Raw genomic sequence first — 16,039 nt, 5'->3', positions numbered from 1 at the left:
AAATAGACATTTGAGGTTTAAAACGATGGCTCTCAAACACTCAAGACTGCTTAGTAAAACATATGAATATGGACTCTTAAGTTTAAAGATTTTTATTTATGTCTCAAACGTCAATTTTCCTTCTTAATGAGTTAAAATGTGTTTTATGACTTTTTCTTCAAAAAGTTGCCTCACATTTTGATAGAAAAGCCCATGTTTTTTTTTGTGGAACTAATGCTACTAGTAAATCATTTCCTTTCATTTTTTCCTTATTTTTTCTCTTCATATACCAAAAAAAACACCCATGATTTCATAGGGGTAAATATGTAAAACAATCTTATTTAAGATGTTATTACATTTAGATATTCAAATAGTTAATTGCATTTAAGTGAAAGAAAAGCAAAGAAGCAAACTTTCACTATTCAGACTTTAGAGCTACACTCTAATTCTTTTTACTTTCTTAAATATTTCAGAGTTAATTTTTACCAAATGCAGCCACCTAAGAGAAACACCAATTTCAATTTTAGAACTATGCTAGCCAACATGAAACTTGGTTGGTGTTTGGATACTCACCCCTATTTTTAAAGAAAAGGAATTCACCCCTATTTTAGAAAATGCTTTAATTTAAAAAAAATAACATTTTGATAGACAAGGATTTGGTAATTTGAATTTTTTGTATTCATTTTTATGTGCTAACACCATCTTGTGGGAGAAAACTCTTTTGACTTTTTCTAAAGCTATCTTTGTCAACTTAAAAAAAAAAAAAAAATAGGTTTCCATTTTTTATAGTGTTCCATAAATAATAGAAAGCCAAGGGATTTTGCAGCCATTATGTATGGTTTCATTTCCAACAAAAACAAAAAAAAAAACTATTACATTAGCAAACCTATATTAAATGTTTTGCAATTGTAGTAGTTGTTTTTGTTTTGAAAATAAAATTCATTCCTATTGGTGAAGACCCTCTAAAAGAACCTTGTTCCTACAAAACCCCCAAAGTAATTTAACGAGTCATTCTTTTGGTCTAGTTAGATGTTTGTAGTTTGAAAAAGTAACTTACCTTTCAAACCTCAAACTGTTTGAAAAAATTGTTATTAAGACCCTCTTATATATGTATAATCTTGATAACATGGGTCATTTAAAATTTTAGATAAATTTATTGTTTTTCCCCTAATTTTTTTTGTATATTGCCCTACTGAATAATATTTATAGAAGAATAAAAAATATTAATAAATTATTAAAATCTTAAAAGAAAATATCAACATAATAAAATATTACTAAAAGAAAATTTGTATTTAATAATAGTATAGTAATTAATGTTATTAACAATATGAATAAAATAGTAAAATATGAATAAAATTTTAAGTATTAATAAAGAAATAATAATATGACAAATATTATTTGACAATAATATGAAGTTAAAATACTATTTGTTTATATTTTATTTGTAGTATAGTATTTTTTATTAATTATTATTAAAATATTTTATCCTGTCAATAAAACATGATTTTGTTCATAATATTTTAATTTATTAATTCAGTAACTATTATATTATTAATATTTTTTCTACTTTATTTATAAATGATTTATTTTTTATTATTAATATTTGGTTTATAATATATACTTCATTAAGCTATTAAGTTTGTAATCTTTTTAGTATTATCATATTTGTTATTATTTTATTGATTTTTAATATTGTTAGCTTATGTTATTATGTTTGTTAATATTTATTAGTACATTAGTATTCATTGTTTATTTCTATTATTTTATTGATATATTTTTATTGTTATTATTTTATTAATAACAATATGTTTTTATGTTATTAATATGCTATTACTAATGTTTTAATTTATTATTAATATTTTAGTATTTTCATCTTTGTTTATTTATTCTTTACTATTTTATTATTTAAATACTACTACTAATAAAAATTATCATTATTATTTGTGTTATTTCATCGTTATTTTATTATTATGACTTTATTTTGTTAATATTTTGTTAACATTTTATCATTTTGAGCTATTAGCATTGTTTTAGGTAAGCTATTGTCACATCTTAAGCTATTAGAAATTCTAAATTTATATCTCTTACTCCATTCCCCTCTCCAACCCCAAATCTTTCATCCCCCATATTATATTTTACACTTCTTTTCTAGTACCTTTAGGTCTCTTCCTACAACAATCTTCTCTTTACTTGAAATTTCTTGAATTAATTCTATTAATTTTTTTTTTTAAGTTCTCTTTTGGTATTTTCTTTTAAACCCACTTGAGGTGTATAAACACTAATTATATTAATGATTTCCTCACTAAACACTAGTGTAATTAAAACTATTCTATTTTAAATTCTTTTAACATTTAAAATTTCAATTTTTTTATATCCTTTCTATTAATGTTGCTACTCCATTTGTATTATTTACTTTTCCTTTGTTTCATAATTTATAATCATTATTTTCTTATCCTTCCATTTAGTTATTTTATTAAGTATGCAATATTAACTTTTTTTCCTCTTCATAGTTTCAACTAATTCCGTAATCTTTTCTATTAGGCTGTGTTTGGTTTGAAGGAAAAGGTAGGGAAAGTAAGGGAAATATAAGGAAACCTTTAAAAACCTTGTATAGGTTTATATAACTTTCCTTTTCTTTCCCTACCTTTTCCTTCAAACCAAACATAGCCTTAGTGTTTCTAGAGTCCTACTTGAGTCTGTCTTGGACTAGCTTTCCAACCCCGCCTTTCATCTAAAAGAATGTAAGTACTCTTTCCCATTTTCCATCTCAATGAGATATAATTATGAGACACAGCTTCTTGAGAACACCCTTGCCCATTTACCACATTTGGTTTGTAGAATGTCATTTTTGAGGGGAACACCCTAGCATGAGCATGAAAAGATATATGTAACCAAATTGTCCCCAATTAAATGCATATGCTTTCACGTAATTGGTGAAATTTTTTTCCTTTTTATTGAAAAGATTTTCCCTTTATTATCAACAATGCTACAACTGTTTGAAGAAGTTCCAATAGGACTGAGATTCCCAATCACTATATCAATTCATAATGAAATTTGAAAAAATGAGTACAAAACAGCTGTAGCCAACATATGGATAAGAGAGAAGAAGATAAGGAGATGGAGAGAAAAGAAGGCCACACCACACTTCCAGGATTTTCTAGCGCTCAAAGAGAACTTGTATAAAAGATAAGGCTATCTAAGACTCATATTCTTTTTTTTTTTTTATCCAGTAATACTTTCAATCCTTAAGGTTGTGTTTGGTTTGAAGGAAAAAATAGGGAAAGGTAGGGAAGCCTTTACAAACCTTATATAGGTTTCCCTACCTTTTCCTTCAAACCAAACATAGCCTAAGTGTGACAAGCACTTTTCTCCAATGACACTTTCAATCCTTTCTCAAGTGTGACAAATTGATATTGCTACTAGAATGGCTAAAGGTCGATCAAAAAGATATATGCAATTAATTTTGGAATAATTTCCCTCCACCTCTACACCCTAATATTATTAGCTAGATCCTCTCTCTCTCTCTCTCCTCCTTATCCTTAATGGAATAATAGCCTCTCCTTGGGCTTAGAATCAGTGTTTCCCAAGATTATCTATTCAAGGAGATGTGCTCGAGATTACATGGCTCTTGTTATCCGCCCCACCCTTTCTATTGCTAACACCATTTTGGAGAATGCCTCTCTTGTAAACATTCATACAGATAAATTTCCTTTCTTTTCTGAAAAGCAAAATCAGGTGGAAACCCAATATTTTTGGACTCAAACCCTACCAATTGGAGATTGATAGGGCAGAGTTTTGGGGTAACCAAATAACCATAACACTCCTGATGTGACATGGCACATATCCAAACAGCATCACTATATCTAGCAATTCAAATTTCTATCTACTTATTTTCTGTTGTGTGAGCAGATTAGGAAGAGAAAGGCTATGTGAGTGAACATAACATCAAGGCTTTGCCTTTTGCATTACTTTAATAAATCATGCTTTGTGACACCACAGTTTGCACCAGAGATGGTATATTGGCAGTAGTTGACAAAGATATATGATACTCTTGAGGGGTATGTTTCTGTTGTTGCTTGACAATGATATAATATTTACCTAGATTGTTTATACATCTCTGCTGCAACAAGAGTTGTGCTGCCAACAGATAACCAAGAAGAACATTTCCTTCTAGGCAATAAAATTCTACTACAAGCATGATATGTATAGCTTTACCAAATCCAACCAAGTCTTGATGATCTCCATGGTTGGTTGTCTACTAAGTTACAAGAAGAGGCTGAACTGAGAAGGAAGCAAAAGCCAAGTGGAGTTAACATTTGGCAACATTTAATTGGTGGAAAACATGCATGCTCATCAGGCTCAGACATCATATATAATTGGTGCCACCATTATCAAGCTTTGATGCGCCTCAATGCAGCATATGCTATCAACCTGTAACCCACAAACATCAAGAACATGATGCCGATGCTCACCACAGGACGGATTTGTCCCTCAACATCTCCCTCCACAAACCCACAATCGGTTCTGTCACTCCCAATTCTAGAGCAACCCAACAGGGAAGAGATCAACTTCCCATCCCCATATTGTATGCCAATGAGGAGCCTGTAGCAGTAGAATGTAAATGAGAGATATTTGATCCAAGCCAAGCAATGTGGTATCTTGTGCACATAGAATCCTCCAGTGAGAACAAATGCAAGCATTGTGATGGTTACCACTGTTGAAGCTTGCTTGGCATCCATGATGATTGCGCCCAGAGCAAGGCCCAGCCCTTGAGCCACTAGAACATAGCCAAGCAGTACTAGGATTGTCAGCAGGAAGGCGCCTGGATCAGGCCTTAACCCAGTCATCCAATAGGCCACAGTGGAAAAGACTGTAGGGAGTATGAGCTCCATGGGAAGGTCGCCTACAATTCGAGCCATGAAGTAGGAGGAAAGGGTGTACATGCCGGATGCCCGTTCTTTGATGAAAACGGCACGCTCTTGAGGGAAGGTGAAGACGGCATTGAATGACGGCATGACTCCCCAGAAGATGGCAATGAAGAAGAGGAGGCCGAGGCGGTCCTGAACATTGCGGATGTCAGAGTGCCACCACATGGAGCCAGCTAGTACTGCAGAAGTCATCACTTGGAAGACTCTGAGGGAGTTGAACGATTCATGCCTCCTCTCCTTCAAGCTTCTCTGTAGGAGGATACTGAATTGGTTGAACCAATTGCAGATACTAGTTCTGAAGCTTACTTTGATCTCTTCATGGGCCCTGTAGCTTCCTGAACGTGCTATGTCTTTGGTCATGGTGGTGCTGCCATCCATGCAGGCAGCCTTCACCTTGGGAGCCAGTAAGCTGTTATACGAGGAGACAAGAGTTTGCTTTACGTTGGGCTTATCTGCTTCACTTGATACATCAAGATGGCACACTCCTATAGAGAACATACAATGTATTAGCCCCAATTAACACTAAAGCTTTCTGATAGCTAAGAAGCACTAAATGAGTTAAATAATTAAATAAAAGGCCCTACTTAGGAGAAGCACTAACTTTTGTTTATGCATTGTATTCACATGCAATTCAATCAGTCACATTGGCTCATATGAAAAGTTGGAGAAAAAAACAAAGATTCAAAAAAGCACTGAAGTAGTACAGTCCATGTCTAGCCCAAAACCAAATTCCCTTAGTTAATTAACCGAAGTTCAAATCCAGCTTCTTGGACAGAATTTGAGGCCCAACACAGCCCAAATTCAAAATTTTAAGTGGCATTCTGGATCTGATCTGACCTCAGCCCAGCCTAGATATGCTATACTTCACAAAGACTGAATACAGTCACACTGTTGACTAGAAAAGGTAAAGACCTCACTTATACCTTTGGTCACCAACCAGAAATTAGTCCATTTTTAGATGGTCAGCCTTTTTGAACACAAGATTAGACTACACCGGCACCCCACCTTGAATTGGCATCAATCCACCCTTAGCCAATCGAACAGTTAAAAAGTGGCACTCTATATGTAAGCAGTCAAGCACCCAACTTATTGGGTCAGCCTTATCGGTTTTTTTTTTTTTTTATGTGAAGACTCCTAAGAATAGTAAGATTTAGTTAAGTTTTAAGTCTCTCTCTAATATAAACACCTTTTCTTAGAACTCAATGGCTCAATTCATTCAGAAAAAGACAGAGGCACCAATTGAGTCATCTAACTAGGAAATAGAGAAAATAAATAAGTCTAAAACAAATACGGAAAGGAAACCATAAAATTAAATAAACTAAAAAAAACATTTGGAATTGAATTAAACCACTGATCTATCAACAACTATAGGTTCATTTTTCGAATCGGTTGGCTGTCTTGAGATGTTGTCTGTCTCTTTGTTAATTCTTAAATGATAGACTCTATGAAAAAAATCCCTCACAACTGAAGGCTGATGAACCTTTCGGGCCAGAAGAGAATAAAGAAGAAGCTTCAAAAGCTAGCAACCAAGAACAAAGTTGGGATTTTCTTGAAACACTTTTCAGTACCGAAACCAAAAAAAGAAAGTACATTTACTACCAAAGACATGGTAGTTGGTAGAGATTTCAAAGCTTTTTGGACAATTTTCAAATGTAGATGGTTGATTGAGAACTGAGATGGCCATAATAAATGACATAATATGGGTCTGTTCGTTCCCTCTCCTCTTATGACAAGCACAAGACTAGAACAAAGTACAAAACAAGTCATGTATTTGCAATTGTTTTGGACAATCTTCACATGTGACCGGGTGGATTGATAATTAAGATGACCATAATAAAATGACTCAAGTATGGCTCTGTTCATTTCCTCTTCATATGACAAGCACAAGACTAGAACAAAGTATGAAAAACAAGTCATGTTTATAAAGGATGAATTATCAAAAGCAAAAGCATAAATAAATCAAAGCATCTAGCCCAGAAAGTGGAAACCATTGAATTTTAACCTGACCCTACACCAAAAAAGATATAAACAGTTAACCCAATAAGCCTTGTTGATTCCTTCTTTTTCTTTTCTTTTCCTTTTTCCTTTCTTTTAGTTGGTTATAGGGGTGTGGGGAAATCTTTTACTCCATTCAGCCATCCTAACTTTGACAAAGTTGCATTCAACCATTAGACCTAAATAAAGTTGTCACTGGATTGAGCCATCCGGATCTGCCCCATCAATGTACTTGAATTGCCTGAAGTGTGAGACTCTTTGGGGATGGGGTTGCTGGGGCAGACCGACCTTAACCCACATGGTCGGTGGCACTTTAATGTGCTTACAACTTTCGAACCATTGACAAGCTATACAAATACAATGAGCCCTAAAAGATGAAAAGCTAGCAAAATAAAATTGAGGGTCTATCACCCCAAACTCACGTTGAGTTGACTCAACTCCTATTTCTCCCCCCTACACCATACCATCTCTTCTGTCTTCTCATTGCCATAGTCTTCCTTTTCAAAGAGTTCCAAGATACAAGGGATTTGCAGTACACTATCAAAATTTAGGGAAGAAAGCAGAGAGAAAACAGCTGTAGCCTATACAAGTGTGAAAGAAAAGATGGAAGAAAATGGACAAAGAGGAAGAGAGGAAGAATGAATAGCCATCCCCACCTCCATTCCCTACTTTCACATGATCCACCTCATCAGTTCCAATATTTCAACTAGACTAGACCAAGGTCACCCATCCAAAAACAATCTGGACTTGGACTCGTCCACGCTTGTCCTATTACTACTAGCCCATGATGCCAAAGCATTCATACAAAGTCAATAAAATAAGCAGCATTCATACAAAGTCAATAAAATAAGATTTGGGGATTGGGTCTCTCTCTCTCTCTCTTCTCTCCTTTTTCTTCCTCTATCTCTATCTGTATTTCTTCATGGGCCGGTCGAAAAAGGCAGCTAGGAGGGTAGTCCACATTGTGGGCATGACCCGGATTTCAGGACGAAGTGACACAAGGAGGCCACACTTTCTCGACTGGTAGATGCTCTCTCACGCCACCCATGGCGTCATATTCTCCATAATCCAAAATACTATCATAGTGTTGGCATGATTTTAAAATATAAAAAAACAAAGGCCTGATGTTGTGGACACCCAAAAAGCCTTCATTCTCCTCCCATAATTTGAAAGCACTCTATCCATTTAGGGCCCCACCAAGATATAATATGTGAAAAGTGTGAAAAGTGTGGCCCAGTGTCCCACTCCACCACATCCCCAGCCCACATATAGCCAACTTAAGCAACCCAACAAAAAAAGATGAAAAGATAACAAAGGAAACTAGGTATATGTAATTCCACTTATGATATTTAGGTTGAAAATAGACTCCATATCATGGTTGGTCCACTCTTTTGTGCCGGTTCAAATGGGTCCATTCCAAACCACTCAGACTTTTATTGAGCAAAGATTCGGCCGAGTTATGCTTTGCCATGTGGCATGCAGAAAGAAGCTTTAGTGGGAAAGGTTGAATGAAGCAAATCAATGGCTGGTAGTGGTAATTTGAGATGAAACTGGGAGAGAAATTAGGGTTTGGGGTTGGTCAAGCAGAGTTTCAGACAGCAAAATTTATTGCAGAAGTCAAAGTTGCTGACAGCTAATTTAACCTTTACAAGCTCCACGTGATTAATCCCAAAACTCTTTAGGGCTCTTTGTAGATAGACGATATATTAATAGGGCATGGCAGCCCTGCATGTGGCTAAATATCTATACTTCTTCCATCCCAGACCTAACATCCAAGGTGTCAGAACTGAGAACCTAATTACCATTTTGGCAACTTTCAAATTAAATGAAGCACTCCCATCAAGAGGATCTGGTTGACCTAAGAAAAGGTTACAGTTATCAGCACCAGAGCACAGAAAAATTAATTATAAGATAATTGATCAACTATTCTTGATCACTTTCACTAGTTGTCCAAATCGGGAAATAATGGAATAACACATCTGATGGACAAAAAAAAGGGTTTGCTTCAAAGCTCCATTTTTGTCTATCTTTTAGCTTTAAAATGTGGATGTGTGAAACTGGAAAGTCAGTATTAAACTAATAGTTTAAAATGACTATAACATCAGTCAAAATAGTGAGTAACCACAACAATTAGAGATTAATTAATAGTGCAGCTTCTAATTAAATGTTAAAACTCCAAATTAAAAGAAAAGAAACTTATTGAAAATAATAAATGAAAAATTGGCCGTTTAAGTTTCTTTCAAGAAAAATTAATTAAAATTAAAACAAATCAAATTCATAGTTTAAAATGACTAGAACATCAGTCATAATAGTGGGTAACCACAATAATTAAAGATTAATAGTGAAGCATTTAATTAAAATTCAAACTCCAAAATAAAAGAAAAATAATGGAAACTAACTAAATGGGCAGATTGGCCCTTTGAATTTCTTTTAAGAAAAAAAAAACCAATCAAATATTAATTAAAACAATAAAATTAAATAAACCAAGTGGATAGGACATAGGATACTCTCTAGTCTACTCTAAAACCTAATAATAAAAAAAACCTGTCAAATTCCAACATAAAAAGATCCTGAAATCCTTGATGCTCCTACTTTGACCTATTAAATATGTCACCCTTCTGCCTTTGGAATCACAATAGAGATAGAGAAAACAATAAAAGGTGAAAATAAAATGAAACAAGTAGAAGGTAAAGCAAAGGTCCATCCACTCAACTTCGAGTCAAGAGACACGTGGACTGCAACGGAGCATAATTTCCCACTAAACTCATCACTCTCTCCATTCAAAGCCGGTACGTATCCAATTCACTCTATCCACTAAAGGCTAAAGTCACCACCTTTCCATCTCACCCTAATTAAACTACACCTCCTACACCGCCTCCTCCTCCTCCTCCTCCCTTCCCGACCACCACCACCCACCACCAATCCCTTCTCTCCATCTCTCACTCACTAATCACTACCCAAGCTCCCGAGTTGGAATTGCTCGACTCACTGGTGCAAACTTCAAACTTGCACCTAAACACCCCAAAACGTAGTATTCCTTGCAACCGAAATGCATTAAAGCAGCACAAGAATGCGTACCGTTGGCAAGATCGAGGAGGAAGTCGGCTGGGTTCATTGGGAAGGTCGGCGAGAAACCAACTGATGCAAAGTAGTTCATCGCCTCCGAGCCCTTGCCGAAGTAGATGCAGCTCCCCTCCGACAGAACGATCACGGAGTCGAACATCTGGTAGACTCGGCTCGATGGCTGGTGCACCGACGTCACGATGGTTTTACCCTTCTGAGCCAATGAACCCAATGTCGACACAAGCCGGTAGGCCGCCGTGGAGTCGAGCCCAGAGGTGGGCTCGTCCAGAAGAAGCAGACTTGGGTTTATCAGCATCTCGTGGGCTATGCTCACTCTCTTCCTCTCACCACCTGAGACTCCTCTAATGAAGCTGTTCCCGATGATGGTGTCTTGGCATTTGTTCAACCCCAACTCGGCAATCACCGACTCGGCCACCCTGACCTTCTCCTTCTTCGAGAGCGAGTTGGGAAGCCGGAGCAACGAGCAGAAGACGAGAGTTTCTTTCACGGTGAGGTGGGGGTAAAGAATGTCGTCCTGAGTCACGAACCCGGTTCTTCTCAACACGGGTTTAGTGAGTTTCTTCCCGTTCGCGAGTATTGTCCCGGTGAGGCCGTTCCCTTGAAGCCTCCCTGCAAGTGCATTCAGAAGCGTTGATTTGCCACTTCCAGAGGGACCAAGAATGGCCAGGATTTCTCCGGGGGACACCATTCCTGTTACTCCATTCAGAATCGTTCGCTCTTCGCTCATGCTCGTTTTCATTGTAGTCCCTTGATCGGAACCTGTGGGACCCCCCAGCATCCGTCTGATTGCACCACCACCGTTGTTCTTCCTCTCCAGCTTCAGCCGGAAATATACGTCCATAAACTGCTAAAACACAATAAAACAAAGTCAACTTCAGGGGTGCACAGTAAAACAAAGACCCTTTCTTCACTGAATCACACCGAGTCAAACTCCGTTACTCGGACAGAGCAACAACTCAGCGATGAACGGAAACCAAGAACAGAGAAGTAAAGTAGCGAACTGCAATCCAGCTTTACCTTGAGAGTAATCGGATAACAAGAAGAGATTACGGAGTCCAGATCTCGATAACCCCGACCGCACTCTGGGCCGTCGGATGGTCTCCCATTGGGGACCCGTCCTTCATCAATCACAGGCATTCTGGGTCTCACTGATCAAAAGCTGTGTCTCTATCTCACTGAATCAAAAGGAGAGAAATAGAGAAACGAAGGGACAAGGGAGGAGAAAAGAAGCATAGAGACCCTGGAGCTGAACCCAACCTCTATTTATTTAGTTTGAAGTCACAATGCTTGCCACGTCATCCCAAAACGGCCAGAGTGAAACTGCCACGTGGCTGTTGCAACCCAGGCGGTAGGTTAATCATGATTGGGCCACTGGAGCGGCCCAATTAGCGGCCCATCCATTAATTGAGAGAGAGAACAATCTCCCCAACTACTGCCGAAAGTCCGAAACTATCTGCGCAACACAAAAAACATGCTGCTGAAACTGTCAGAGGCTTGCGGGAGTTATCATTATACCTTATCCAACCCGACCCGAGTTTTTAATGCAGTGCTTCGGGTTCGGGTCTCTTCAGGAAACATGACAAATAGCGATTTCCGATGGCACGTGGTGGATAAGCTCCATGTTACCTGTTAAGCAGGTTAAACCTTGGCACATACGCCGTTGTGGATGGTCTTTTAGATCAACCTGCTGAACATGTAACCTAGGACTTTCCATCCACGTGTCTTGTGCTTAGTGGTAGCAAATTCTACCATCATTTGTTAACTCGCCACGTGTCATGAACTTGGAGTTTGTTTTTGACAGAATTGATCCGTTGGGGTGGGGCCGGTTCAAAGGTAAGTTTTGATTCTTCGGAAATGCAAAGATTATGCAATACTTTTACTTTTAGCGGTCTAATACGTGAATTATAAAGGGAATCAAAGTTGATTTTGACATTCCGGTTCAACCAAGCCGCGGGTGGTTGGTTCAACCATCAACGAGTCAGAGGAACTCACTTTGGTCAGAGTCAGAGAATCAACATATTTTTGTCGTGGTGCCTTCCAGAAGAGCCACGTCAGTACGGGAATTCCTTTCTTCTTTTGGGACGTGGGACCCACCCAAGCTTGAAAAGCCTCTGACGCGTGTCTAAAAAACAGCCCCCTATAGCGTGAGCACTACGAACGTGCTACCCACCCTGGAAATTTTAGGAATATCCCTAAACTAGCCCCGGTAGAAATTTCTTCTTTTTCGTTCCTAAAACTTTTAGCTTTACTCAGCGTCTCAGCCTTCCTCGCTTTTTTCCCGGAAATAGTACAGCAATTCGGATCATGATGATGAAATCTGGTACGCTGAATTGGCTTATCATGGGCATCTTTACGGTATTTTCTACGTATTGGGGCTAAAAGGAGTAGATGATGGAGACTTTAGATGAAAGCAGATGGATTTAGATCAGATTAATGGGAGGCCGTACATCCAATTCTGGGAGAGTGGGTAGGTCCCACGCATGCTTTAGGCTCGCATATCAGCCACTTTTGCGTCAATGGGACCTTTGATTCTCTCACACAGAGGAGAGAAGGGCATAGAGAGAGAGTGGAGCTCCGAAGTGCGTACACGTGTAGGTTTAAAGGGGCTTTTGAGTGGAAATGCAAAAGTTAGCAGAAGCTGCTTTTGAAATCGCCATGTTGATAGGACCTAGAAAGTGACGTCTAACGGTCTAAGAGTATGGGAGTAGGGATAGGAGCGGGACCGGAAGCCTGGAGCGTAGATTGACCATGTCTGCGAAAATTCGTCTAGGCTCAATTTGTTTGCAGTGCAAAATTTATTTGCACTAGTGTAAATGATTGGGACTGCAAATGGGTTGAGTGTAAATTCTGTTTTAGAGTTGCTTCAGAACTGACTTTGTCTTTTTTTTTGTTTGGGAGAAGTGAAATAGAAATTATGCGTCTCATGAAAGAGAATTGATGTAAGAGGAAGGTGGGTGAAGATTTATGTCAATTTTTGGAAGGTGGTGCAGATTTGCACTGCCAGTGAGTGCAAATGAGACAAAAAAATATATCTATATAAATTTTGCATCAAGTAGGGGTGAAAGAAAACCGACCCAACCATGAAGGGTTGGTTTGGGTCAGTTTCTGGGTTTGATCAGGTCGGTCTACTAACCATGCTTGACTCTCCTTAATCCCAACTTTTGGGCATGATGACTATGACTTTTTGGGCCATGTCCACTCCTTTTTTAAAGCCAATTATTCTTTTAAAAAATTTAAAAAATTAAAATATACTATAACATATAATATTAATATATGTCTATAATTGGTTTGGGTCGATTTTGGTCGGTTTACATATGTTCAAACCAAAATCGGCCCAAGACGTCGGGTTAATCTATTTGAATTTTGAAGAACCAAAACCAACAGGCAATTTAAGAAACCTGCCAAACTCGGGGCAAGTTGGATTGGCTTGGTCGGTTTAACCAAATTGATGAATAGGCCTAGTGGGCCTTGGCATGCCTTGAAGCAATGGTTGGGTTGCAACATTGTGACTTGGGTGACCAAGGTTCAAATCTTGGAAACAAACCTTGCATTGGTTGGAGTCTCATGCATAGGGGTGTTCAATACACCAGATTTGGGTTCGACCTTATCTAAATCAAAATAAATTTGAACTGATTGGATGGGCCAATAAGACATTGAATTGGACAAATCCAAACTTAAGAGTCCAAAGTATTTATTAGATTGGATTGTACCCAGTCCAATTGTAATGGATTTATATTGGACTGGGTTGGATTAAACCATTATATGTTTCATTGACACAAGATAATGGTTTAATGGTTGGATTAAACCACTATATGTTTGGGTTGGATTCATTCTAAATTAAAACCAATTTGAACGGTTTGGATGGTCCACACATTGAATTGGACCAATCCAAAATCATCTTAAAATATTCAATGGATTGGATTGGACCTAGTCCATTTGTAATGGATTCATATTGGACCAGATCTGATTGGACCAATATTCAGTCCATTTACAGCCCTACTTGTGTATTGGGCTGCCCTTTAGGGCCTGTTTTTTTTTTTTTTTGGATTTTGAGAGGTGGGAAAGTTGGACAATGGGATTTTGCTTCCCATTTTCTTTTCTTAGATTTATGTGGGGTCTATGGAAAATTTATTTTCCCTGATACCCATCTCCTGGGTGGATAAGTAACTTTTCCACCCGGGGGAAAGTTGTCAACACTTGAATGGGCTAAATTGTCCCTCTTAATTATGATTTTTTATAGCTAAAAAGGGTTATTTTCTTATTTACCTAAGAAATAAAAGAATATTGATAAATGTACTTACTCGAATAACTGTTTCCTACAGGTAAATGCACTTAGATAAATAATACTAGGACCTTAAGTGTACAAACAATTATAGTTACATTCACATTGATGCAAAACTGAATCAAATACAAAATTTGCATCCAGATCAGATTTGCACCCCAAACAAACACAGCCCTAAAGAATGCAAATTTTCAAAGCTTATGTATAAGGATTTATTTTTTAATAGAAAAAGTTAAAATTAAAAGAATTAATATCTGAACAAATAAAAAGGGCTTTTGGGCAGAAGCATTCTTCTCTCTTTTCTTTTTTTATGCATTCCTCTTTTCTCTTTTCTTTCATTTTTTGACAAGTTGGTCAGTGGTCAGCAGTTTTTCTGAGATGCTAAAGTGAATTGGGTCATAGATTTGGAATAATAATAATAATTATTATTATTTTTTTTGGAAGCACCGACAGAAGCTTTATAAGATACATCAAATAGCTAGTTGACCTATATTTAGGGCTGAGGGGAGGAACATTTTGGAGTTCTTTCATGGCTCAGCAAAATTGCCACGTGTCTAACAACTCATGCCTATTAATTTTAATAGAGCAAATTTATGATGCGGGAAAGATATGGTATGGAATCAAGATCCACCCATGAAATTTGATAAATAATACTTTATTCCTCTAAATATATACTATATGTTATGTAGAAACCATTTGAAACAATCATTATGTTATCATTGTTATTTATATTATCGTTGAATGGCATGTGCAAGAGATGAGAAAGAGGAAAAATAAATAGATCAAAATTTTGAATTGGCATAAGGCCTAGGCAAGTATTGGCGTATTTTATATGGTAAAACTTAATTTGCTTACTAAAGTTAAAGAAAAATTCTCAATTAGTATCTTGTACTTTGATTTTAGTGATAATTTGGTATCCAAGCTTTAGAATGCGACAATTCAGTATTCAAACTTTCAAAATGTGGCAATCTAGTATTTGTCATCAATCAGCCGTAAAGTGACATTTGAAAAGTTAAAATTGTTCCTCAAATGCCATCTAATTATCTTTATCAACCAACCAAATGTTGATAAAAAAACTAAACAATCCCAAATCCTATCCTCTTCTATTCAAAAAAGTTAGTGTCTGTTTAGAAGAATCTAGAATTTGGAACTGTTTATTATCAATGTTTGGATGGTTAATAAAGAAAACTATTCTTAGTGCATTTTTGACTTTTCAAATGTCACTTAATGGTTGATTAATGGACAGATTAACGGCATGTACTAGATTATCATATTCTAAAAGTTTGGATACTGGATTATTGCATTTTAAAGTTTGGGTATCAAATTATCAGGTTACTGATTGGGAATTTTCCCTAAAATTAATATCAAGACTGAAGACTCTTTTTATATGTATAAAAGATAGGTCTTATAATTATAACCATAGTGCTAAAAATATAAGTAATAGGAAAGATACTACGAAAAGAATTCCATTACCCAATGTTGATCCTAACTATTTGAGGTCTTGGAAGTTAGGATGGTTTGGATATAGGCCTAACCATCAGTAATTTAGTGCGAACTGTGCATTAGCACAATCAAAACTCACATAATTGGGAGTATTTTTTATTTTTATTTTTTCATATGCGAGTAGTTTTGTTTTTCAAAACAAAAACAATTCCGGGTCGAAAAGCAAGTGTTTTATTGTTTTTTTATACATTGAAGTTGCTTTTATTTTGAGAAATAAAAACATTCATATTGATGAACATTATTTACATGAGCTATTAAGGGTAGGGTT

General features: G+C 36.7%; 1 protein-coding gene across 1 annotated transcript; it reads right to left on the bottom strand.

The window, feature by feature from the left end:
* Positions 1 to 3,913: 3,913 nt before the first annotated feature.
* On the bottom strand, positions 3,914 to 11,224 carry ABCG25 (ATP-binding cassette family G25). The gene is made up of 3 exons (XM_010258103.3): positions 11,004 to 11,224; positions 9,981 to 10,830; positions 3,914 to 5,392 (listed from the first exon to the last, which is right to left on the bottom strand). The coding sequence occupies exons 1-3, from the start codon at positions 11,121 to 11,123 to the stop codon at positions 4,371 to 4,373; spliced, it is 1,992 nt and encodes a 663-aa protein (XP_010256405.1). The 5' UTR covers positions 11,124 to 11,224; the 3' UTR covers positions 3,914 to 4,370.
* Between the last annotated feature and the right edge of the window lie 4,815 nt (positions 11,225 to 16,039).

This window comes from Nelumbo nucifera, chromosome 5 (assembly GCF_055504915.1).
Source record: "Nelumbo nucifera cultivar China Antique chromosome 5, China Antique-T2T, whole genome shotgun sequence".
In the NCBI taxonomy this organism is placed as follows: Eukaryota; Viridiplantae; Streptophyta; class Magnoliopsida; order Proteales; family Nelumbonaceae; genus Nelumbo; species Nelumbo nucifera.
This window is presented reverse-complemented; position numbering and strand designations above follow the sequence as displayed.